The sequence below is a fragment of the Ornithorhynchus anatinus genome, chromosome 2 (genome assembly GCF_004115215.2).
Source record: "Ornithorhynchus anatinus isolate Pmale09 chromosome 2, mOrnAna1.pri.v4, whole genome shotgun sequence".
NCBI classification, from domain to species: Eukaryota; Metazoa; Chordata; class Mammalia; order Monotremata; family Ornithorhynchidae; genus Ornithorhynchus; species Ornithorhynchus anatinus.
The window spans coordinates 31,856,001-31,880,848 of NC_041729.1; the positions used below are offsets into that span (position 1 = coordinate 31,856,001).

The 24,848-nt window shown below is 42.7% G+C and overlaps 1 protein-coding gene across 2 annotated transcripts in view; it reads right to left on the bottom strand.

Annotated features, from left to right (window-relative positions):
* Positions 1-222: 222 nt before the first annotated feature.
* The window catches only part of PRKCB (protein kinase C beta), a 438,119-nt gene continuing 413,493 nt past the window's right edge, over positions 223-24,848 (bottom strand). Inside the window, exon 17 of one of the 2 annotated variants that reach the window (XM_029057467.1) lies at positions 223-877. In XM_029057467.1, coding sequence (XP_028913300.1) covers positions 725-877 — 153 coding nt within the window. In that variant the 3' untranslated portion in view covers positions 223-724. Of the gene's footprint in view, positions 878-11,795; positions 13,458-24,848 lie in introns of those variants that run through there. The other variant, XM_029057466.1, reaches the window with a different exon arrangement.

A 24,848-nucleotide genomic window follows, 5' to 3' on the forward strand; every position in this document is an offset into this window, starting at 1 on the left:
ATCATATTCAAGCTGCAAACCATTCCAAGTAACCTAAACCAAAGAGGCAACCCTCCTTAATGAATGATATATTTATGCCTGAGTAGTTAATAAACGTGAAAACCTGTGACTATCGAAATGAGGACATATTTTCCGTGAGCTAAGGAGGAAGACTTTTGCTTCTTCAAGTCTGTTAGACTCTATACAATGCATTAAAAAATATAAATGTGTAAAGCAGACATCTTCATCACATTAATCAGATTTAATATCTCAATTCTTGAACAGAAAGTTCCTTCAAGAGACACGGAATTCACAGTAACTGCAAAGCTTACTCACAACTTTTAAAAATACCAATCATGCTGAACAAAGTAAACATTGTTGAATAACTGTAAAAACTTTACCATAATGTCAGCTTCTGATTTTAAAAATTACAAATACTGTAGCATTTTGGTGTTAGACACAGTAGTTTTGACATCTTTTGTTCATTTACTGGGTTACTATGGACTGGAGGCGTGAAAAGTTTCACCTCTAGCTAACAAGTAGGTAATGTTCACTCCAAACTAAAAGTTTTCAAGTGTAGAAACCAAGCTAGCGAGATACACCACAAAGAAAGGCCTCCTAAAACAAGCTTTCCACATTTTGAATGCCGGCATATGCACCATGAATCCCGGAAGACTAGAAGTGATATTTACAACTCGATCTCAAGTTTCACACTGCAGGTACATCACTGGAGCTTAGACTTCGTCTACACATTAATAACAAATTCTGGGTTAGTATAGGAGAATCCAGCAAACTCATTCTGATCCAAGTTCATGATGAAGAGTTTATCAGTGGGAGTGAGTTCCACAGGCTGTCTGGTGAACTCTTTATCGAAGTTGGACGTATCTCGCTTGTCTCTCTGTTGAATGGAAAGCAAACACATTAACGTGGAAGAAGTAAGGGATGAAAACAAGACAGAAGATGCCAGACATATGGATTCTGAGTGTCATTACGAGGAGAGCTCTCCCACCAGTAGTTATGACTTGCACAAGATATATTCCATAGTTATCCTTTTTTCATGTTTAGTATTGGTTTTAATGCATTCATAGTTAGTATTAGTTTCCACACAATACACAAAAATACTTCACAACAGGCTTTATACAGCAGAGTGGAAATGGAAAAAAAAAGCCTCTACCAAATGCTTAATGCTCAAAGAAAATCACATTGTAATGTGATAAAAACACAGCACGGGTTTCCAAAGGAAAGTTATCTTTAGCAAAATATATATGTAATCCTTTCTGTTAGGATTTTTATATAAACATCGTTTTCCTTGTCATGCAAAATATTGACTGCAAATACTCAGCGGTAAATATTTAGAGTGATCCTTGGAGAAAGCAGCATGCCTACTGTCAAGAATGCTCAGGAAGGCTACCTTCTACAGAATTGTGGCACACCAATCAAGCCATGAAAAAGTTCTAGCAGCAATAGGCAACAAGTTGACTTAAAGGAGTTTGACATTTTCAGCTCAATGACTTTCCAAATGTAATTCTCCAGATGAAATGAAAATAAATTTCAAAATGAAATAACTGGAGACAGGACCGGAGATTTCCTCCAGGGAAATTTACAAAACCTACACAATCAACACAACCTGAAGGAATAAAAATTAATGTTAAAACTAAAAGACACAGCCGCAATCTTTCCCAAACAGGAGAGTCAGAAAAATAGATTCTTGTACATCTCCATCAGAGCAAAAGTTATTGTCTTAATTAGGCTGACATCCTTCTCAGAGCAGCCAAGATTGCGATTCAGTACAAAATGTCTACGATTCATTTGCCTGCTCTACTGTTCCACAGAGTGGTTCTGGGTGATAATGCAGAACATCGTCTGGACTTTGTCCTTTGTAGAAAAACCTGGGTGTTGGGAGGTGACAGCATAAGTGATGGCAGAAACTCATCAGTAAAGAAAACCCCTCTATTGATTTTCATTGTTGCTACTCAGGTAGCGAAATTCACAGTAGGCCTAGGAGTGCTGGTATTTAAATGTAAGTTTGAGTTCTTTGAGCAATCACAGAGACAGGAAGTTATCAGAAATGTTTGGGATGGGACCCTGGAGAGATTGTATTTGTCAGAGACAGGCCTAGTTACATGGTTGTCTTCGAATACGTGGTCTGAGATCGTCCCTGTAGTCAGTCTGTGAGTAAAGGATGGAGCAAAACGGTTCTGATTGGCTACACTGTTTAGCCAAACAATCTTTATTGCTCTAGGCCGGTGGCCAGATGGGAAAGCGTTCAGGACAACCTAAACCCATGGGGGGAATGGAAGTTGACAGGAACCTTATTTCTCAGTACCCACAGCCAAGGCCAGTGCAGTCTAATGCCCAAGACACCACCATTTGAATGCGGGCTTGACATTAAATGGATGAAGCAAAGAGGCTCACTTCTTAACCAGATTCCATTAGAACATCTTCTTACTCTCCATGACGCCTCTTTCATAGCTATTACCCAATAAAGTTTTAGCTCTGCCTCTGGGAAATGGCTATGGGGATATCTTGACCCCACCTTGGGCAGTTGTTACTTAATAGCATTTCCCCATCCCTGTACCGCCAGTGTTCAAGAGACGATATTTCAGGTCAGGTGGTTAATGTGGGGCCTTATTACAAATGAGATTCAATTGAACACACTCCCTGTGCATTGTGGCTTGTCACCCCAAAGGAGCGCTCAGAAAACATGTGAGGTTTCCTTGGGCCTAAGGGCTTATCAGCCATAGCTGTGGTTGTGCTGAGCTCCTCCCACCAGGCACAGCTCAAGTGTTAGCAAAGAGATTTTCCTTCACTGTCATTTGTCCCCATCAATGGGTGATTGAGTGTTTCCTGCCTTGAAAGCCAAAGGGAAGTTGGAATAAAACTCAGGTCGAGTGTCAAATGGGGGCAGGTACTAGGGCAGACGGCACGAAGTCCCCCATCTCCAACTGGGACATACTCAAATACCAAGCACTGTGTGGCGAGCAAAAGACAGTCATCATTGGGGGTGGGATTCCAGATAGGCAGGCCTGCCCCAGGCAAGGTTCCGCCCTCCCCCATTTTCTTTACTGATGATATTTTGGATCAACTCATGCTGTCCCTCCCATCCCCTTCCCTCCATCTCTGCTGAACATTTGTCCATTGGACTATTTGAGTTTCAGAAGGTGTAAGCCCATTTTGTTCCAGTTCTTTCTTCAAACAGTAACCTTTCCTTCTCCTTCCACACTCAAAGAGTTTTGCTGCCTTTCAGAGAGTAAAGGCATAATACTGCTACAGGAGACATGGATACCACATCACAGCCCCATTCACTTCTCCGGCCTTATCGCCCTGAGCATCATTTTTTCTCTCATCAGCCTTGTTCATTGGCAACTTCAATAAGCGATGAAAGGAAATGAAGTACAATAATACATTGCTTTGGTGATTTTTTTTCCCTTTCTCCACAAAACAAGTGAAAAACTTCCATTCTGAAGAGAAACATTGAAAAATATCCTTTATAGAAGTTATGCCAGCTGACCTCTTAGAATCTTCTGCCTTCCTGTTCACAAAAAGTGAGAGTGTTTTTTAATTTTGAGACTGAATTTTTGATCCTGATTTCCCTTAGACCTGAAGTTCTAGATCCCTGGCATCAAGAGTAGACTGCTTTTGGTTATTTGCATCAACTCCCTTATTCTTTCACCTCTTACATATTGAGCGATTTGTGTTCACGTCTCCCCCCATTAGGATATAAACTCCTCGAGGACAGGGATTATGTTTTTTACTTCTGCTGTGTGCTTCCAAGACAGTAGTAAGTGCTCTACACCCAGCAGGTGCCAGATATATGATCTATAGAGGAAGGTGGAGTAGTAGGAGTGGAAGAGTAGAAGAGAGTAAGAGAAGGAGGATGAGGACTAGGAGGGGGAGAGAGAGGAAGAGGAGGAGGAGGAATAGGAGAAAGAAGAAAGTGGAAGAAAACTTTGGATGATGAGGAAGATCAGCAAAACTGGGTGCTTGTTTAAGGAATTGGGTGGCTGGAAGAGAGGGAGAAAGGAGAAAAGAAGAAGATTCTGGTAAAACCAAAAATCCCTTTAGTGATACAAATCCCCCCAGTAAAGCAGAGGAAGACTTTGGAAGATCCTGGATGACCACAATGGGGAATTACAGAAATTTTCATCCCATGAGATAAAAATCTGACCCAAACAAGGGCCATCTGGTTTCCTGAAAGAGTTACTATATGTAGCATCTGGTCCGGCAAGTTCCTACATTCAGAATTGCTATGGTAACAAACTTCTCCTACTCCTGTTGGCACTAGAACAATTAGCCTGAATACCTTATTGGTTGATGTCTGTGGCTTGGGGTCAGAGTTCAAAGTTCATCTCGAATGGATGTGGGCAGAGCTGCCCCTAAGAGAAAAGAGCTTTGGGATGGAGCAGAAAGAGAGAGGAGGAATAGAAGATGAGCAGAAATAATCCTAAAGAGGCATTTCCCTTTGGGGAATACAGAAGGAGGAAAATGGAAAATCTCTCTTGCCTCAATCATCAATGGTCTCTTTCCCAAGAATTCCTAAAGGTGTTTTCTCTAGGCCTGAGGCTGGGGTCATTCCAATTTCCATTTTTAAGGAAGAAAATTGTCATCCCCCCAGGAACACTCAGAGTTGGAGAGGGCTGGTATGGGAAATGGTCACCTGGAGGTCCATGCCAGTGCCCGAGTAGAGAGTTAAGGGGCAGCTTACCTTAGTCTGGATCAGTCTCTGAGCCAAGGCCAGAGATGATGCTAGTTGCTCTTCCCAAGCCTCAGCTTATCTTTTGGGAAATCCCACTGTCAAGAGATCAGGCTTCCTGCAACACTGACTGATGCTGATGTTGGAGGAAGGCAGGTGAGCCCTAAGCAAAGCCTTGTGGGTAAGAGCAAGAGAGGCAGACAGGAAGGAGGGCCCAGAAAAAGGGGAAAAAGGTACCCTCCTGTCCACCCGTGAAGGAACAAAAAATTGAACAATAGGTAAAAAGAAGAAAAACAAATGGGGGAATATGGGTGGTGGAAAATGAATGAATCTTCTTCTGGAAGTAAAATAAATATGTTCAAGTAGGAGACAACCAGATCAGATCATTGTTCCAATGATGATATCCTGCTGAATTCCAAATCTGGTCATTCCAGAGACTGGTGGTTTACAGCTGTTTCTTGGGGAAACAATTCCTTTATGAAGTTCTCTGAACTGAGAGAAACCACCAACTTTCACATCCCAAGGCTGGAGGCAGGAGGAAAGTAAGAGAAGTCGAGGAAGGAAGACACAAGCCGGAGTTGGCATCAAGCAGTGAATATTCACTTCCTCCTCCCCAAACTAAGTCCTACTGCCAGGGTCTTCTCTGAACACACCCGAAAGAGGACAGAGCTGGGAAAAATAAAAAAACTATTTTCAATTTCTATTTGTAACAGTTTTCCTTAGCTCCTTATTTATCTTTCCTACTTCCCTATAAAATCATATGTCCTCCAAGAGACCTTCTCTGACTAAGCTCTAACTTCCTCTGTTCATGCTCCCTTCTGCATTGCTTATGCACTTTGATCTGTACCACTTAAGAACTTTGATTTTCAACCCAGTCCCAGAGAATTTATTTATATATCCTTACACTCTGCCATTTTCCCTTTCTGTAATTTCTTTTAATGTCCGTCTCCCCTTCTCATCTGTAAACTCCTGTGGACAAGGATCGTGTCTACCAAAGCTTATTGGGTTGTCCTCTTTCAAGTGCTTAACACAGCATTTTGCACATAGTAAGTGCTAAATACATTCCACTGATTGATTTTTCTTCAGCACATAAGGAGTCACTCGGGTGCTGCTGAAAACCAAATAGAGTCTCTAGGTCACATTCTAGATTTAAAGAATTCAACTTGCTACTAGGAAACCAACTGGGAAATAAACGGAAGTGGAACTGATTTGTGGACCACAACTTTACTCATGTATACTATATAATGCTATAGATCTAAACATATGTATCAACAGAAGGAAGAGACCTAGATAAAATATATATGTAAATAAGTGTCTTTTCTTCAGAATTGAAAATTATGTTCTCAATGGTGTTTTATTTTAGTCATTGTATGTGTGGTGATTAAAAAAAATGTCTCGTAATCCCTTCCACATTAAGCCATGCTAAGTTGCCCTGTATCTTTGCATTTGCTATCTACAGGTGTCTGGCAGTCTTTTCATTTATCCCTTTGTCCTGACCATCCCAAAGCCTCTGTTTTAAGATTTTCAATCCATTTTCAATCCATAGCTGACTTGTCTTCTTCCACTGTCACATCCTTTGATTCTTTCCTTCAGGGGTCCTTTAAAGAGTTTCTTCCGTCAGTCCCCTTTATGGTTACCCCATTTTAGCTCACCTCAGAGCAGTTGTTAGGGTATCATGCATTGTCCGTTCTCCTTCCATGTCCCATCCAACAAAGGTTCAATATAATGAATTTTGAGGCAATAATGGTGGATTAGTGAAACTGCTCTAGAAGTTATAAAGCATGTTGCCCAGTTGCTCTAAAAACATTGTTTGGTCTGAATCTTGAGGCCAGGATGGAACAGTTCTCTGTCAGTATCTCAAGGGATGTCCCAGCCTTCTTCAGTTTTCAATCTCTTTGTCTATTTTTGCATCATTGAAAAAATGTGCTCTCTAGATCGCAGAGCGAGGAGCAGTGTGACCCACTGGAAACAGCATGGCTCCTGGGAGTCAGAGGACCTGGGTTCTAATCCCAGCTTCTCCAATTGCCTGCTGTGTGGTATTGGACACATCACTTAACTTCTCTGTGCCGCAGTTTCCTCAGCTGTAAAATAGCGAGTCATTACCTATTCTCTCCCTACTTACACTGTGAGCCCCGAGTGGGAGAGGGTCTGTGTCTAACCTGTTTAAGTTGCATCTCCCCCAGCACTTAGAACAGTTCTTGACCCACAGTAAGCACTTAACAAATATAATATTTTCAATAATTAACACATGTACATATCTGTAATTGTATTTTATATATATATTTATATTAATATCTGTCTTCCCCTCTAGACTGTAAGCTCACTGTGGGCAGAGAATGTGCCTGTAATATTGTACTCTCCCATGTGCTTAGTACAGTGCTCTGCACACAATAAGCGCTCAATAAATATGATTAACTGATTGGCTGACAATAGTAATAATAATGATAACAGAATTTAGTGCCAGAATTCAGCTGGGTTGCCGATGGAGGGCTTTGGCTGGAGAGAAGGTTTTCCAGCTGATAGAGCTGATTCTGAAGAGCAGTTCATAATCATTTGCATGCATTCTCCATATCTTTTTTCCAAGCAGGATTATCAGTATAGAGATATTCAAGAACTTTGGAGTTGAAAGAGTTGCCCAGAGAATCAGGATCATAGTCTGACACCACTCCTTAGATTTCTCATTGTGCCTTTGAGCATAGTTAGGTAAAATAAGTTGAACAGAACAAAACTAATAATTGTGGTATTTGTTACAAGCACTATATGTGTCAAGCACAGTGTTAAGCACTGGGGTAGGTGTAAGACAATCAATTGAGATACACCCCTTGCCCCACAGGGGGTTCACTGTCTAAAAGAGGATAGGCAACAAGTATTAGAGGAAACTCAGGTACAGAGAAGATAAGCGACCTGCCCAGGAGCTGAAAAATGACAAAGCTGAGATGAGAATCCGGGTGTCCTGATTTCCAATTCGGTGCTCTTTCCACTAGACAATGCTGCTACACAGCCCTGCTTCATACAGCTGGTACAGGAGAATGGACAGAACTGGTTCCTTCCAAAGTTGACATGGCTAGCCACATGTGGAATACACCATTCAAGAAAGTTAAACTTTTTAGTACTAGCTGGAGCCAGATCTGCTGATGGTGTATCAACCCCATGTCTTGATTTTGTTCCCTGACTCTCCTGTATCTGATGGACTACAAATCTGCTCTGTGCCACCCTGTGGGGCCATGCTGCAATTCCTGAAGTATATGATTCCTGGTGATTCAAATAATCTGTCCAGGAGACCCTGGCTAGAGTCTTATCAGCAGTGGAAAGCAATGAAATCCCATGGTAATTTCTGCAATCTCTCTCTGCCCTGAAGACGGTGATAAGAAAGCCATCCTTGAGATCATGTGACACCTCCTCAGAGTCCCATTTGTTGTGGAAGAGATGGTGCAGGTGGCTGAATGAAATAGTCCATTCCCCTGAGTAGGTCTAGGTGGTATGGATACCATATTTCCAAGGAACTTTCCCATTTTTCAGCACTTCCTCTATGATTTTTGCCACACTCAACGTAGGAGCAAAAGTCTTGTTTTTCCCCGGTAATGGGCTAACTATTCTTCAGAGAGCTTAAACTCCGATGGTGAAAGGTGGGCTGGTGCTGGAGTCTCCTATCAGGACCAAAAATTTGTGCAACGGAATTGATTATAGTGATAGTGGCTTATGCAGCACCATTCAAACTCATCCTCTCCAATTTCTCCCGGGGCAAGGATGCAATGAGTGAGCAGATGGTCAGGGGCTTAGCACATTGCAAAAGTCCTGTCTAGTCTTCTCCCATTTAGTCAACTCCATGCAGAAGTGGGACTAGAATTCAGGTCTCCTGATTTCCAGAACACCGAACTTTCCAGTAGACCAACAACAGGATGAGAAGCTTGCTGCAGGGTGGTTTCATAGCTGCCGTCTCTTTAAGATTCTGTCTTCTCCTGTGATGAGGGTGGAACTCTATTCCATGGCATTTCTGGGGGAGTGACTGGATTTATAAATGCTCTTCAGAGAAGTCCTTGGTTGACTTTTGTCTGCAGAGCCTTGCATCTCTTCTGTTTGGGTGTCCCAACACTTGTCAAGCATTCTGGCCTTGCTTACTAATCTGGTGGTGCAAAAACAAGCAAAAATCCACCAAACACAAAGTAAATAACAAATGCTTCTGGGAACATGAAGATGGCACATGACAATGAGACCAGAAGAAGTCACTTGTTGCATGTGAGCTATCCCGAAATGAACTGCAGACTTCTTGATGAAGGACAGCTTCTAGAAATAGTTATTGGATCTCTCTTTCCAACGTGGCTGTGTTATATCTACCCAAGCTTTAGTCCAGTGCTTGGCAAATAGGATGTGCCTGTTAAATACCAAGACTATGACTTCAAGCCTTTCAAATCTACCCAGAAATATTAGCGAGCATACAAAACAGGGGATGTTAGGCTAGAGTCATCTGTACATATGCCTCCAGTGTGAGAGACCCCGACCAAAGGAAGCTAAGATTCTATAACAAGCTAGACAGACTCATTGAACAGAACCAATATCTGACAGGCTGGTTCTCATGGGAAATTTCAAAGCCTGAGTGGATCGACGTGTAAACAGAAACATAGAGAAACAACATTGTATGTTCAGGGATTGATAAGCAAAACAGCCACCGCCCACACCCGCATAATGAATGTTCTAACCATCAGCTCATAATCATCAGTTTTTCACCTACTCAATAAGAGAAAGTCATTTTGGAGGCAGCTAAGATCTAAGTTGTACACTACTGCTTATATCAACATCCGTGTTCTTCCTCCTTTTATGTGTGTCATTGAGTGCTGGACTGACAATTGCCTTTTATGTTTCCCACTTTCACTAACAATGTTCCTCAAAGGAACATCCCATCTCTTCTCTGCCTGAACAACCGAAAGTCAAATTCCTGGAGGATGAAGACACATGCAAGAAACTCTATGACAACTTTTAAAGAAGAAACTCCATCTGTCTCTAAGACAGTGACCAATGATTGGATGTCTCAATGGGACACTCTCTAGCTGTCAGCTTTGAAGACCATGGATGATGGCAGGAGAAAACATCAGGACTGATTGGAGGAGAATGCCTCCAACATCAAAGAGCTCCCTGTGGTGGAATGAATAATGCCTTATCAACTTGACTCTGACAAAAAGATTGTTTGTTGGTTTGCCAAGTTAGGAGGTGGAAAATCCAGCAAATTATCCTGGGTGTGGGTGGCCTCTGAGGCTTGGGCCAGTGCAGTGGAAACAGATGCATCAGGATGAGGATGAAGAGGCGTTAAAGATTTTTTCCTTTGTGATTTCCAGCAAAACTGTGTACCAAGCTGATATTGGCCTTTCAGCTACCCATATGAGACATCCGAATGTCACTGGACTCCCCTCTCAGCAGCACCTATCAGACCAGTGAAACCAGAGATTCTTAGGGTGGCTTCTGATGGGATTCAAAATTTTTACTGTTCTGGTTTTAGGGAATGAAGCAGAGAAGGACTTCTTATCTGTTGTGTTGAATTCTTTTGAATGACGGCCTCCTTGAGACTGAACCCATAGAGAGTCATGAATTTACCTAGTATTGACTGATGAAATTCAATCCACTTAAAATTTTTAGAAATCTCACCCAAAGAGAACACAGTGGAATTCTTCTATTTCCAGGCTAATGCGTTAACAGAAGATCTTCAGCTCAGTTGATCTCTAAACCTGTCCAAAGATAGAAAAAGTCTACAGCTTTCTGGGCAAAACTCCCTCTTCACCTTCTCTGGGGACAAGGATTGGGTTCCTTCCATCTGCGGTAGGAATTCTGGAACACTTCTTTCTTTTGCAAATCGGTAACAAATGCAGAGGTCAGACTGAAATGCCAAGAGATAGCACTTGAAGGCGAAATCCAGAAAAATGACAACATATGCCTGAAGAGGAAACTGAAATCAACATTAGTTCTTCTCCCCAATTCAAGTTGCTCACCGTCTCCTGGTGTTTTACACTTCTTTCCAGAGAGAATCTGGAATTCCATCAGCACTTTGGAAGGTAATGAGTGGAGGACTACTTTCAAGCTTCCTTCTCCCACTGACCATTGAGGAAGTGACAAGGTGTGTAAAGGTGAGCCTTGCTGCAGAAATCCCCTGGGGAACATGGTTGAGTTGGCAAAGGGGTACGGGGTGACGTAGTGCAACACCCATGTTTAAGAGGCCTACATCGCCCTAAAAAGAGGCACGGTCCTGGGTGGAGGTGCCCAGAGCAAATGACAGAGATTCTCGGGCTGGGGTGCTATGCTGTCAGCCAGTTTGATGAGAGTGAAAAACTATGCCCTAGTTGAGATGAGTTTAGTTTCCCCACCTCCTCCATCTTTTGGCAGCCTCTCAACCTGGGTACTATCAGCTTTCGAGTACTCATCCATTCTTCCCTCCCTCCAAGCATGGTCCTGATCAAGGAGGAATAGGAAAACCCATCTACCCCCTCTGCTGCCAGGGCAAGTGTGGCTGGCACTATACGAAGGTGAAGGACAGAAAAGAACCTATTTCAGCGTGGCAAACAGTTCCCAGCCTAGGGCAAGTAACAGCTGAAAATGAATACATAGGAAGAGGTACTAATTAATCACTGGCATTTATGGAGTGCTTACTATGTACTTGAGAGAGTATAATACAGTACAGTTGGTAGAAATGTTTTCTGCTCATGAGGAATCTCATTTATTGAACTCGGAAAATTCTTTGGGGAAGAAGGGCTGATTTTGGAGGTGATGGAAGCGGGGGCTGGAGGGACTTGATGATGTTTTTAGTCCTTCTAAGGTAATTGTGATTTTTGTTAAGGAACAAATATTTTTGTGAAGGAAGGGGTCAAAGATCATTCCAATACTTCACTGTGTCTTCCTGCCCACGATGGAAGAGTGGTGCTGTGATGTGGCTTCCGTCTCCTGTGACCTATATTTCAGATTCTCCTTCTTTTAGACACCCCACTGATCACCCCAAGAGACCGGGCAACATTTTGTCCTCCAAGGTTCTCCATCCATTCTTCGGGGTTGGCAGCTGGTGGTCCTCCTGAGGTCCCTCACAGCTGAGTTCCCAGAGCTGTAGTGCCCCTCGCTATTACAAAAGAAAGCAGCTTTCCTGGAAATATCATTTCTCCCATTTTTATTGTTTCTTGGTACTGGAAAAAAATTGGCACATTACAGCTATTTAGCAGATTGATACAAACTGACATATCCACAAACATCTCGTGGAACAGTGCAGAAGGAAATCATACGATTGTCATTGTTTCAAGAGACACTCGTTTTTCCCAAAGCTCTTAATTATTTTTCCAATTCAAAAACAAACTGAGACGATACCAATATCCAACAGCATTCATCTGCACGAATATCAGCTAAGACAATTTTTTTACAAGCTTAGTTAGGTTTCACACTATTCTTCTGCTTAAAATCATATTAGTTCATTGTCATCAGTAACATTTTTGACACATAGTTAAAGCACATGTAACAAATTGAGTAACTGTTTTGGCATTTGAACAAAGAACCCAAGGAAAAAAAAAGTTTGGATATGAAATAATGTAAAATCATGATATGTAGGGTGTTTACCAGGGTGACCATGTATTTTCAAGAGTTGATTCCAAAATGTCTCTTTCAGATAGTTTGGGTTTGGGGTGAAGTACCAGTGTCCAGTCACTAGCATTGAGAAAAACAAATGGGTTTTCTTTTCCCACTTGTCATGGCCATTAGAAAGCCAACAATCTGTTAAGGAACCACATGATTTCTATTGTAGATGAGAAGTTTATGTTTATGTGGCCTCACTGGCTTTTTTTTTTTTTTTTGGTTGGGCAGGATAAACGCTGAGTTTTCAGTTCACTAGAGGAGCTAGAAATTTCCCAAATTCTGGGACAGAAATTCCGTTCTGAAAAATGAAAACAGTTCAGTGCATTCTGCTCCAATCAGCTTTTTAAAAAACTTTGAATTAATAGAGGACTTAAAAATTCCAAAAAACTTGTACATCAAATAACTCCTTTTTAGTCTCCCAGCATCCCTGAGAGTTAGGGAGAAGAGAGTATTATTATCCTCATTTTACAGTTGAGGAAACTGAAGCCCAGAAAGACTAAGTGACTCTCTCAAGGTCACACAGAAGGCCGGTACTACAACCCAGGTCACCTGATCCTTAGGCCCCTGGTCTTTCTGCTAGACAACACTGTCCTCTCCGTGTGGTTTAGTTTATTAGGAAAAAATTGTATCTCCCCAAATTGAGAGGGAATGAAAAAGAACTTTTTGGTTTTACTTAGGCAAAAAGAGTAGGCTAAAAACAAAAGCAAAATGGAAGGAAAGAGGAAAATAAGACTTTTTCCCAAGATCAGGTTTGTTGCCTGATTGGATAAAAAACTTACCCAGAGAATCAACAGTGTTCAATTTGACAAAGTATAATTAGGTAGGACTACCTTATATACAACATCTGCATAATCCCATCTGTTGTTCAGAGATGCCCCATAATACTTGAAGACACGTATGGCTCTGAAATATGGTCACTCTCGTATCATTACAAAATAAAACATGGATGTGATTTTGCAACGAAAAATGTCATCACAACAGCTGTCGGGATCGGATGATAGAAATGAAGGACGGAGATCTACACAGCTACTTAGCTCTTGACTTCAGCTTTTAAAAATTCAGAGTTAACAAAGGAAAATCCTTCGAATTCTGATTGGTCAATGTTCCTGATGACTTCCTGGTCAGGAGGTGTTAGGACGGGTGGATGGCGGGTGAAAAATCGGTCGAAGTTTTCAGCATTTCGCCCACACTATGAGAGGGGAAGAAAAGAGCTTGTGGTGGGTGGAAAAAACAAAACAAAATCGGGGATGGTTCCCTGCAACCCCTTCCCATTCACACCTTGCAGAGCAGTTCATTTCAATGATCGGAAATGACAGCAAAGAAAAGAAAATGCAAAACATTTATGACTGTAGGTTTCTGCAAGGTTGTGTTAGCTCATGAGCAGCCATTGTGACCCTGCAGCACAGCAAGTAATTGTGGAATAGGAATGAGATGAAAGGGCAAATTACTTGCTGAATCCTCCCAGCTGCAACTCCACAACCCAGAGAGAGCTAGGCCTTTGAAAGATGAGGTGTTAATGCTACGACAGCACCTCCCCTCCAACAAGCCCCATGCCTGGTCAGTATGCAAATTCACATCTGCAAATCATATGTATACATCACCTGAGAGTTCTCCACATTCTGGTGCTGGCTGGTCAGGGAACTGTCTTCTTGGTCACCGTGAGAAAACAACAGACATTTTCCATCTTGCCATATGCAGGATTGCAAGTTCCTGCCAAACGTGGGGTGTCCCGAGCCCCAGGAAACTCAGGCCAGAGCCCAAGAAGGTGAGACTGAGACCCTGAAGCTGAAGCTGAATCTGAGATCTGAAGCTGAAGGCTGAAGCTGGGATCTCTTGTGTGTCACTTGGGACAAGCTGCAGGAATGCAGAGAGCGGGGACGGCCTAGAAAATGACTTACGCCTGGGAAGTCACCTATCACCTCCAATCTCCTTGGCTCCCTTGAAATTATCTTGTTATATTTGTCCAAATTGGCAAACCTCTGTGAGACCCCTGTGGGACAGGGACTGTGTCCAACCTGATGATCTTGATTCTACACCACCGCTTAGAACAGTGCTTAACAAATATCATCATTAACTTGATTTCTCTCGCACCAGCCTGAAAGTCTTTGCTGTGGGACTAATTGTAAATTTGGGACGCTCCATTGTGGACAGGTCGGGTGGGAGAGAAGGAACATAATTGAATCCTCAATTCCTTGTTTAGTGTCAGACTAGCCATCCATCACTCTGTCTCCTTCCCAGGTCAGGCAGTGGAAGTAGGCCCTAAGGGTTTACAACAGGAAGGAATGGGTGTAAGAGGAGGCTATTGTAAAATCTGCGACCACTTGGAACTTTTGTAATTAGGAAATGAATACAGCCTGGAAAGCAGGGTCATAATGAGAAAGGATTGAGAAATGCCTAGAAGCACTATACCTTCCTCCCAAATGGGTGGGCTGTATGACACGGCACCGTCCAGGTCCGCGAAGACCCAATCCTGAGCCACTGCCCAGAGGAGGAAGTGTCAAAGTGTAAGATGGCCTTTTTGGGCTTGTAGGGACAAAACACTTTGGGAGAAAGACCGTCTTACTACCTGCTCCAGGCCTCCATAACTTTTCCCCAATACAGAGTGGTTGGAGCAGATGGAGGAGGAAATAGGAGATGAATCGCTAAAAGTTTACTTAGTTGGTTCAGATACAGACAGATCCTGGTGATCTATAAGACTAAGCCCTCTTTTCCTTTTCTTCCATTTTCCCTTCTATGTCACCCTGACTTGCTCCCTTTATTCATTCCCTCCTCCCAGCTCCATAGCACTTACACACATACCTGTAATTTTATTTATTTATATTAATGCCTGTCTCTCTCTCTAGACTGTAAGCTTGTGGTGGGCAGAGAATGTGTCTGTAATATTGTCTTATTGTACTCTCCCAAGTGCTTAGTACAGTGCTCTGCAGGCAGTAAGTGCTCAATAATGTGACTGATTATTGTTATTATGCTATTTGTTAGAGCTTCCTTCGTGTCAAGTACTATTCTAAGTGCTGAGGTGGATACAAGTTAATCAGGTTGGACACAGTAGCTGTTTTGCATTGGGCTCACAGTCTAAGTGAGGGGGAGAACAGGTATTTAATCCCCATTTTACAGATAAGGAAATCGAGGCACAGACCAGGTAAAGTAACTTGCCCAAGGTAATCCAGCAGACAATTGGTAGAGCTGGGATTAGAATCCAGGTCTTCTGACTCCCAAGCCAGTGCTTTTTCCATTATGCTGCTTCTCCATCAAACTGGCTCTGGGAGTCTCCTCTCTTGTCCTAGTCTCTAAGTAAATGAGGAACAGCTCATAGCCGGACAACTCAGATCCAGGGCGACTCAGATGGGCTCACAGAGAAACTGGGTCACTGGGATTCCCAGCATTTCAGTGGGCCTGTTGTCCCTCCCAAAGCCCACTCTGAGAAACAGGTAACCGTGGCCATTTTCATGTTATGTATTAAGATCGAAATGATCAGGTTCTCTTCTGCTCTTGACCTCCAGGGAGTCACCTGAACTAGAAAATGGATGACTTGAAATGTTTGAAAACCAAGCTAATGTGCTTTTATCTTAGGCAAATCAAAGCAGATCAATTTCCAATTTACCTTCATCACAACAATGAATGATCTCACTACAGCCCATGACAAGTTTGAACCTCCGATCAAAGCACCGGTCTTCTGGGTGTCAATATACTCCTCAATGCTGGTCTCAAGAATCTGATACTTGGGAATTGGCAGGGTGGGAGCAGATATTGTTGTCGTCTTGTTAGACAATTACACTCGTGGAAAACCATGCCTTTGCTGGATCAGTTCAGTATCTATGGAGTGCATTCTACACAGCTTATGCTCCATTCATAAGCATTTTGTTTTGATGTCACGCCCAACTATCTGCTTTGCAGTTATCCTCTTCCTCTCTCTTGTTCAGACTGCAAATCAAATTAACTTAAAGGGTGCTTTGAAGACCAACCATGTTATAGAATTGAGGCCATTTAGATAATTTTGAGCACTTCTTGCCATTCATTAGTAGTGGTTGTAATAATATTTATTAAGCACTTAGTATGTGCAAATCACTGTACTAAGCCCCAGAAACAAGTGCTCGGAAGAACTATAGACATGGTTCCTGGCCCCCAAAGGGCTCCCATATTAAGAATAAAGGAGGATAGAGGGTTACCAGATATTTCTAACTGTCCATTTCAATATTTTCCCTACAGGGAAAATTTTATCACTAAGAGGAAATAAATGAGTAATTGATATTCAACAGAAAAAAAAAAAGATTTCATGCACCAGGCCAGTACAACTGAGTCCCCCTGATAGCCATGTTAGCTGGGGAAAGATTACCCTCCTTACCTTTAAACCTGAATAGACTACATATGATAAAGAAATAGTATCATACGATTAGGTGGCTACTCAGTTTCCTAAACAGTAAACAAGGTATAATTAGCTAAGGACAGAGTGACCTCTATCCAGCTCTATAATAACCAAACCAATTTTACCAGGAAAAATACAGTTAGCAATAGCAGCGAGGAAATGCCTGTCAAGGTAAGGTGGAAACATCCGGTCCATGACTCTGCATTCTTCCGAATCCTCCAATGGTGACCCAACTAGGTCCTCATCAAACAGAAATTCCTTACAGTTGACCTTAAGGTGATCATTTAGCGCTCCCTCTCCAATCTTATTTACCTCCTTAATCTCCTACTACAAGCCAGTCTGCACATTTTGCTCCTCTAATGCCAATCTACTTGTAGCTCGAGCTCACCTTTCTCGTCTCTGACCTTTCTTGCCTACATCCTCCCTCCAGCCTGGAATTATCTCCCCCTTCATATTCTGACAGACCACCACTCTCCTCACCTCCTCTTTGCTTTTTTAAAGGAATATGTAAAGTGCTACTATGTGCAGGCACTGAATTTAGTGCTGGGGCAGATACAAGCTAATCAGGTTGGACACAGTCCATGTCCCACATGGGGCTCCCAGTCTTAATTCCCATTTTACTGATGAAGTAACTGAAGCACAGAGAAGTTAAATGACTTGTTCAAGGTCACAAAGCAGACAAGTAGCAGCCCTGGGGTTAGAATCCAGGTCCTTCTTGTTCCCAGGCCTGTGTTCTTTCCACTAGGTCATGCTGCTTTCCTGATTGAGTCTTCCCTGATTAACTCCTCTTATTTGCCCTCCTTCTGTGTTGCTTATTCTCTTGGGTCTGTACCCCTTAAGCACTTTGAAACTCTCCTCACTCTCAGAGCCACAGCATTTATGTACATATCATTATACCCTATTTCCCCTAATTATCCTTTATTTTAATACCTGTAACCCAATGAAAACTGTAAGTTCCTTGTGGGCAGGGACTGTGACCACCACTTCTATTGTAATGTACTCTCCCAAGCAGTTAGTATAATGCTGTGCACACAGAAAGCACACAGAAAGCACTCAATAAATACCACTGAATGAGTGAGTGGGAGAATTCTTGGGCCTTTCAAACATAATTGTACTTAAATCTCTTGTAAAGTGTGTGTGTATGGCTGCATTTATATGGGAGGGGGTGTGGGGGTGTGGGGGGGAGGTACGCATAGGTGCATATTTCTTCAGTTTGGATGTGATGAAGCAATGTAAATATCTTTTAAGAGACAGAAGGGGCGGCAAAGAAATACAAAATGACTTGAGTCAAATTGTATGAGAAAGTAGCATACAAATAATTCAACCTATCTCCTGCAGGCAAGTATTTTCATTTCCACCCCTGTTTTTGTTGGACATTGTTTAGTCGCAGAGAAATAGACAGGTGCTGACTGGGATAAGAATCAAGTGGTTTTTCTTGCTGCCAGCAGTCTTCCAAAAATGCAAACATCCCCAGCTCTGATTTCCCAGTGAAGAGGTGATGTGGTAAGAAAGGCCTTCCCTTTTTTTCCTTCCCTCTCAATACTCATCCCCTTGGGGAACATACGCTTCCCATGCAATGACTTTTTACTATGTTGTTCAATATAGAGGGAATGACATAAAAATCATAAAGTTTTTTAATGATATTTGTTAAAAATCTTACTATGTGCCAGGGACTGTGCTAAGCACTGGGTATTTTCAGTTAATTAAGTTGAATACAGTCCACATCCCACATAGGACTCACAATCTCTAGACTGTAAAACTCATCGTGGGCAGGGAATGGATCTGTTTATTGCTATATTGTACTTGTACTTTCATAAGCGCTTAGTACAATGCTTTGCACACAGTAAGTGCTCAATAAATACGATCGAAAGTCTTAATCCCCATTTTACAGTTGAGGTAACTGGGGTACAGAGAAGCTAAGTGACTTGCTCAAGGTCACAAAGAAGACAAATGCCAGAGCCAGGATTAGAACCAAGGTCCCTCTGACTCCCAGGCCCACGCTCTATCCACAAGACCATGCTGCTTCTCTTTATATTAATATTTATGAATATATACATAGTCATTCTTCAAGTCCAAGAGCTGCAGAAGAGCAGAAAAACCTAGCTTTACATGCGCAGTGACTTAAACATCAGCCAAGAGTCAGTTCATTACAAGTTAGGTGACTGCTCCTTGCACTATCTTTGGCTGCACACCTGAATTTATTTACTGTTATTGTATGAGCAAGACTCATGGCTCTTTATAATCATTTCAAGGCCCAGTAGAGTTCCTGCCTGAATTTATCCCACCTCAACTCTCCTTCTGCCCTCATCCATTTTCAGTTGGCTATCAATACATTTAACAGTATAGAAGTTACAGGATAGGGGTAGAAGAAGAAGGGAGGAAAGAGCAACAGCGTAACTGAGGGGAAGAGTACCAGAGTCTTAACTATGAGAGCAGCACAGACTAATGGGACGAGCATGATGCTGGGAATCTGGAGACTTGGGTTCTAATCTCTGCTCTGTCATTCTCCCCCTGTGTTATTCATTCATTCAATCGTATTTATTGAGCACTTACGGTACACAGAGCACTGTACTAAGCATTTGGAAAGTATAATTTGGCAACAGATAGAGAGAATCCCTACCCAGGAACGGGCTCGCAGTCTAGAAGGGGGAAGGGGGTGTTATCTTGGGCCAGTCACTTAGCTGCTCTGCCCCAGTTTCCTCATCTGTAAAACGGGGATAAAATACCCATTTTCCCTCCCCCTTAATCTGGGAGCACTCTGTGATATAGGGACCTTGTTCAATCCATTTCGTTTTACCTAACCCAGTGCTTCACATGGTGCTTTGGCATATAGTGAGAGTTTAGTAAATACCATAATTGTTACAACCAGAGGAGAGAAAAATAAAGAAGGACACACCTTATGACCTAGGATTGACAGGGAGTGAAATGGGTAGGTCATTATGCTTTTGGGGAGAAGCAAGTTCTGGATAGGGAGAGGTTTGGCTTTGGAGGTTGGTGGAGAAGTTCATGAAAGGAGAGGAATATGAAAGTACAAGTGTGCAGGAGCAGTAGAAACAATATAAGTAGGGAAGCAGCATGGCCCAGTGGATAGAGCAAGGGCCTGAGAGTCAGAAGGTCATGGGTTCTAATCTTGGCCCCGCCTCCTGTCTGCTGTGTGACCTTAGGCAAATCACTTCACTTCTCTGTGCCTCAGTTACCTCATCTATAAAATGGGCAATAAGACCGTGAGCCCTATGTGGGACAGGGGCTGTGCCCAACCCGATTTGCTTGAGTGCTTAGTGCAGAATCCACTTGAGTGCTTAGTGCAGTGCCGGGCACATACTAGGGATTTTAAAATACTGTTATTGCTATTATTAATAATAATAATCAATGTAATTGAGCACTCACTGAAGTGCATTATTCTAGGCACTTGGGAATTGGGAAATAAAAACGTGGCCAAAAAGAGCTGGCAACGTAACTGGGAAGACAGACATAAAATATTTACAACTGGAGTAATTAAAATAAATTATTGAATGTACAAGTGAATGTGTGTGTGTGTGTGTGTGTGTGTGTGTGTCCTTGCGCACCCATAACCACAAAGTGCTGAAGAGCAGTGCATCCTAGAGTTGGCTGAATGGGTTAATACATCTTCAGCTGCTGCAACACTAATTGGGAAAGGCTTGTTGGAGGATGTGGGAGTTTAAAAAGGCTCTGAATATGGGGAAAGCACTGGTCCTTCACACTTGGAGGAAGGAGGGAGTTTCAAGTTGGGGGAACAGTGCGAGTGAGGGGTCAGAGGTGAGAATCGAAAGAGGGGTTCACCGAGAAGGTTGTCTAGGGAGGGAGGAAGACAGTGAGTTACGGATGAAGAGAGCTGATAGGTAAAGTGGAGTGAGTTGGTGGAAATCCTTGAAGCCGATTGTGAGGGGTCTTGGCTAGATGCCAGCGGAGGGTTTTCAAGGAGATGAGAGAGCAACGCTTCTAGAAGGTGATTTGAACGGATTATTCTGATATCCCTGTGCAAAGTAGGAGTGGAGGTGGGCACCAAGGTTGCAGTTTGATAGGGAATCTCAAACTCCCTCTCCAGATTGGAAGCTCCTTGTGTTCAGGGAATGAATGTGCTTACCGCTCTGTTATATTCTACTCTCCCAAGAGCTTAGTACAGGGCTATGCACACAGTAAGCACCTGTAAATACCATTGATGGACTGACTGAATAAAGAGCTTTTAATCATCCCATCCGAATAAAGGGATTAGGGATTGCATAATATACTTCCAAATCGGAGATTGTTTGTTTCCTGAGGTGACAGCTACCAGAACTTTCTGGTGGCTACATCTTTGAAAAATTAAACTCCTAAGGAAAATTTGGTGTGAAATCAATGAAACAATCAGGGAATTATAAAATACACCTACTGGCTCTTCCTTATTCACTGTCTGCTTTGTGTCCTTGGTTTTACTTAGTCTCTGGATCTCTTGGAGGGTCTGTTGGTGTCTGGATTTGAGAATCACTATTATTAAGCTACTTACTACTTACTACTTACTACCTTATTATTAAGGTACTTACGCAATGGGATGCTGAGAGGGTGTTTTGGAGGAAGAGCTATAAGTCATATGCTGCTTTATATACTTTCCCAAGAGCATCGTACATTGCTCTGCACACAGTAAATCCTCAATGAATACCGGTGATTGATTGATATGAAGAATTATATGAAGATGCTCTTGATTGCTATGGAAAGCCATGAGGTTATCCTTTGATTCATTCATTGAATTGTATTTATTGAACACTTACTATGTGCAAAGCACTGTACTAAGCGCTTGGGAGAGTACAACATAACAACAAACAGACACATTCCTGCCTGCAACAAGCTCACAGTCTAGAGGGGGAGACAGATATTAATATAAATAAATTGCATATATATATATATATAACACATATATACACACATATGTGGTGTGGGGATGGGAGGGAGGATGAACGAAGGATCTAGTAAGAGTGGCGCAGAAAGGAGTGGGAGGAGAGGAGAGAAGGGCTTAGTCAGGGAAGGCTTCTTGGAGGAGATATGTCTTCATATCCTCCAGACTGTAAGCCCATTGTGGGTAGGGAACGTCTACCAACTCTGTTGCACTATATTCTCCCAAGCACTTAGTAGAGTGCTCTGCTCATAGTAGAGTGCTCAGTAAATACCACTGATTTATTTATTGATCGATCCTTATAATGATGCAGCCCAGGTTGGGACTGTGAGCCCCATGTGGGCCAGGTACTGTGTCCATTCTAATGACCTGGTATCTACCCCAGTGCTTAGTGTAATGCTTTGCCCATAGTAAGAGCTTAACAAGTATCATAATAATAAAGAAAGTCAGATACAGAGCTGCTCTAATTTCCATTTCTGAAAGGGATTGTTATTCCTAATTTCTACCTGTAATTTATTTTAATATCTGTCTCCGCCTGTAGAATATCAAGTCCTTGTGGGCAGGGATTACATAGATGAACTCTATTACAGTATACTTTTCCATGTTTACACAAAATACTTGTTTACACAAAATAATTTTGTCCTCCGCACAAAATAAACCCTCCTAGTAGGCAAGGAATGTGTCTACCAACTGTGAAATACTTTTCTTTCATTCATTCAATAGTATTTATTGAGCGCTTACTATGTGCAGAGCACTGTACTAAGAGCTTGGGATGAACAAGTCGGCAACAGATAGAGACAGTCCCTGCCCTTTGACGGGCTTACGGTCTAATCGGGGGAGACGGACAGACGAGAACAATGGCGATAAATAGAGTCGAGGGGAAGAACATCTCGTAAAAACAATGGCAACTAAATAGAATCGAGGCGATGTACATTTCATTAACAAAATAAATAGGGTAATGTAAATATATACAGTTGAGCAGACGAGTACAGTGCTGAGGGGATGGGAAGGGAGAGGGAGAGGAGCAGAGGGAAAAGGGGGGAAAAGAGGGTTAAACTGCGGAGAGGTGAAGGGGGGGCGGTAGAGGGAGAATGGGGGGGGCGGTAGAGGGAGTAGAGGGAGAAGGGGAGCTCAGTCTGGGAAGGCCTCTTGGAGGAGGTGAGTTTTAAGTAGGGTTTCGAAGAGGGGAAGAGAATCAGTTTGGCGGAGGTGAGGAGGGAGGGCGTTCCAGGACCGCGGGAGGACGCGGCCCGGGGGTCGACGGCGGGATGGGCGAGACCTAGGGACGGTGAGGAGGTGGGCGGTAGAGGAGCGGAGCGTGCGGGGTGGGCGGTAGAAAGAGAGAAGGGAGGAGAGGTAGGAAGGGGCGAGGTGATGGAGAGCCTAGTAAGCCCGTCAAACAGCAGGGACTGTCTCTATCTGTTGCCAACTTGTTCATCCCAAGCGCTTAGTACAGTGCTCTGCACATAGTAAGCGCTCAATAAATACTATTGAATGAATGAATGGAGTGAGGAGTTTTTGTTTGGAGCGGAGGTTGATAGGCAACCACTGGAGGTGTTTAAGAAGGGGAGTGACATGCCCAGAGCGTTTCTGCAGGAAGATGAGCCGGGCAGCGGTCTCCCAAGCTTTTAGTACAGTGCTGCGCTCATAATAAGGGTCCAAAAAATGTGTCTGACTGAATAAATACCATGGACTGATTGACTAAAGATGAAGAAAACTGCGACTCAGGACAAACATGAAAATTGTTCGTATTCACTGACCCAAGTGCCCAGAACCTGGTTTAGATGAACACCTAAATGTAGGTTTCTTATGTTACATCCTGTGCAAAACACCTCTGTTGGGATATACATATTTTTAGTAATTTTCAGTGAATAATAAACTCAAATTACCTTAAACTACTGTTCTACATTTTAAAATCTTCTAATTTCAGTGAGTATATCCTGTTTTGTATTATACTCAGGGACCTGGATTGTATTTTATTTTGTTTGTATTTTAGCCCTGTGGTACTCAAGTTGAATGAAAGACAATTTAATTTGCAGGGAGTCAAAGCTTCAAATCCTACTGACAATGGCTTCCGCCCCAGGAAAGCTGAGTATGTGATCCACTTTGGACTCTCATTTGCTCATTAAACTATGGTCACTGCCCCTTCCCCCTGCATTCCTCACTCGAAGAAGTGGATGAGTAGATTAATCCAGGCAAAATTTATTAGGAAATTGATAACATTTCCTCTCAATTAGCCGTTGAACTAGGAACAATAGCCTACTTCTGGGGCAGGACAAAAGATGTGTCATTGTGAAGTGGAAAGGAGATGATTTAATGATTTTAAATGGGACCAAAAACTTCCACTACTCCTTATAAATAAGTGTAAACGCTAAAAACGATGTCATTCCGCCCACCGTGGGGCTCTTCCTGATCTATCTTTGTAATGTTCGGGCGGGGAAGAGTGCGCATTGGGGCGGGGAACAGTGCGCACTGTAGTTGGTCTTTTCAAAGGTGAAATTACGCCCTTTGGCAAAAACGAGCAAGAAGTCTATTTTCCATCAACCCACAGAGGCTAGATGTAAGCAGGTAATCCTTTTTCCTTCTGATAGCATTAGCTGCATCAATTCCCCGTGCATTGAGCCGAGACAGCCCCCTTGTAAATCTCCCCCTTCCGAAGGCTCTGCGGCCCTAATTTATGAACGGTGTTTCACAGAGTTGCTTTCTGGAGGTGCAGTGGCAAATTAGAATTTCTCCATCACCTTGGAATAGATCAGCCTGGTGTCCCAGAGGAATGAATTCTATACAGTCATCCCCCATTAAACCTTTAAGCTTTGAACTTTTTAATTTAACTTTAGCCTGGATATGTTCGTAGTATCAAAAATCACTCACAACCTTAACTTTAAATGAAACAGAGATCCTCAGGTATCTATTACTCCCATTTATCATGGTTGATTTTTTGACTCATCCAATGGATTATAAGCTTTCCGTGGGGAGGGAACGGGTCTTATAATTCTGGCATATCTGTGATTAGTTCAGAGCACTTAATAAAGAGTATAGTGTAGAGCACAGAGCTGAGAACAGGCAATCAGGTGCAGCGTGGCTCAGTGGAAAGAGTCTGGGCTTCGGAATCAGAGGTCATGGGTTCGACTCCCAGCTCTGCCACTTGTCAGCTGTGTGACTGTGGGCGAGTCATTTAACTTCTCTGTGCCTCAGTTACCTCATCTGTAAAATGGGGATTAACTGTGAGCCTCACGTGGGACGACCTGATGACCCTGTATCTCCTCCAGCGCTTAGAACAGTGCTCTGCACATAGTAAGCGCTTAACAAATACCAACATTATTATGACT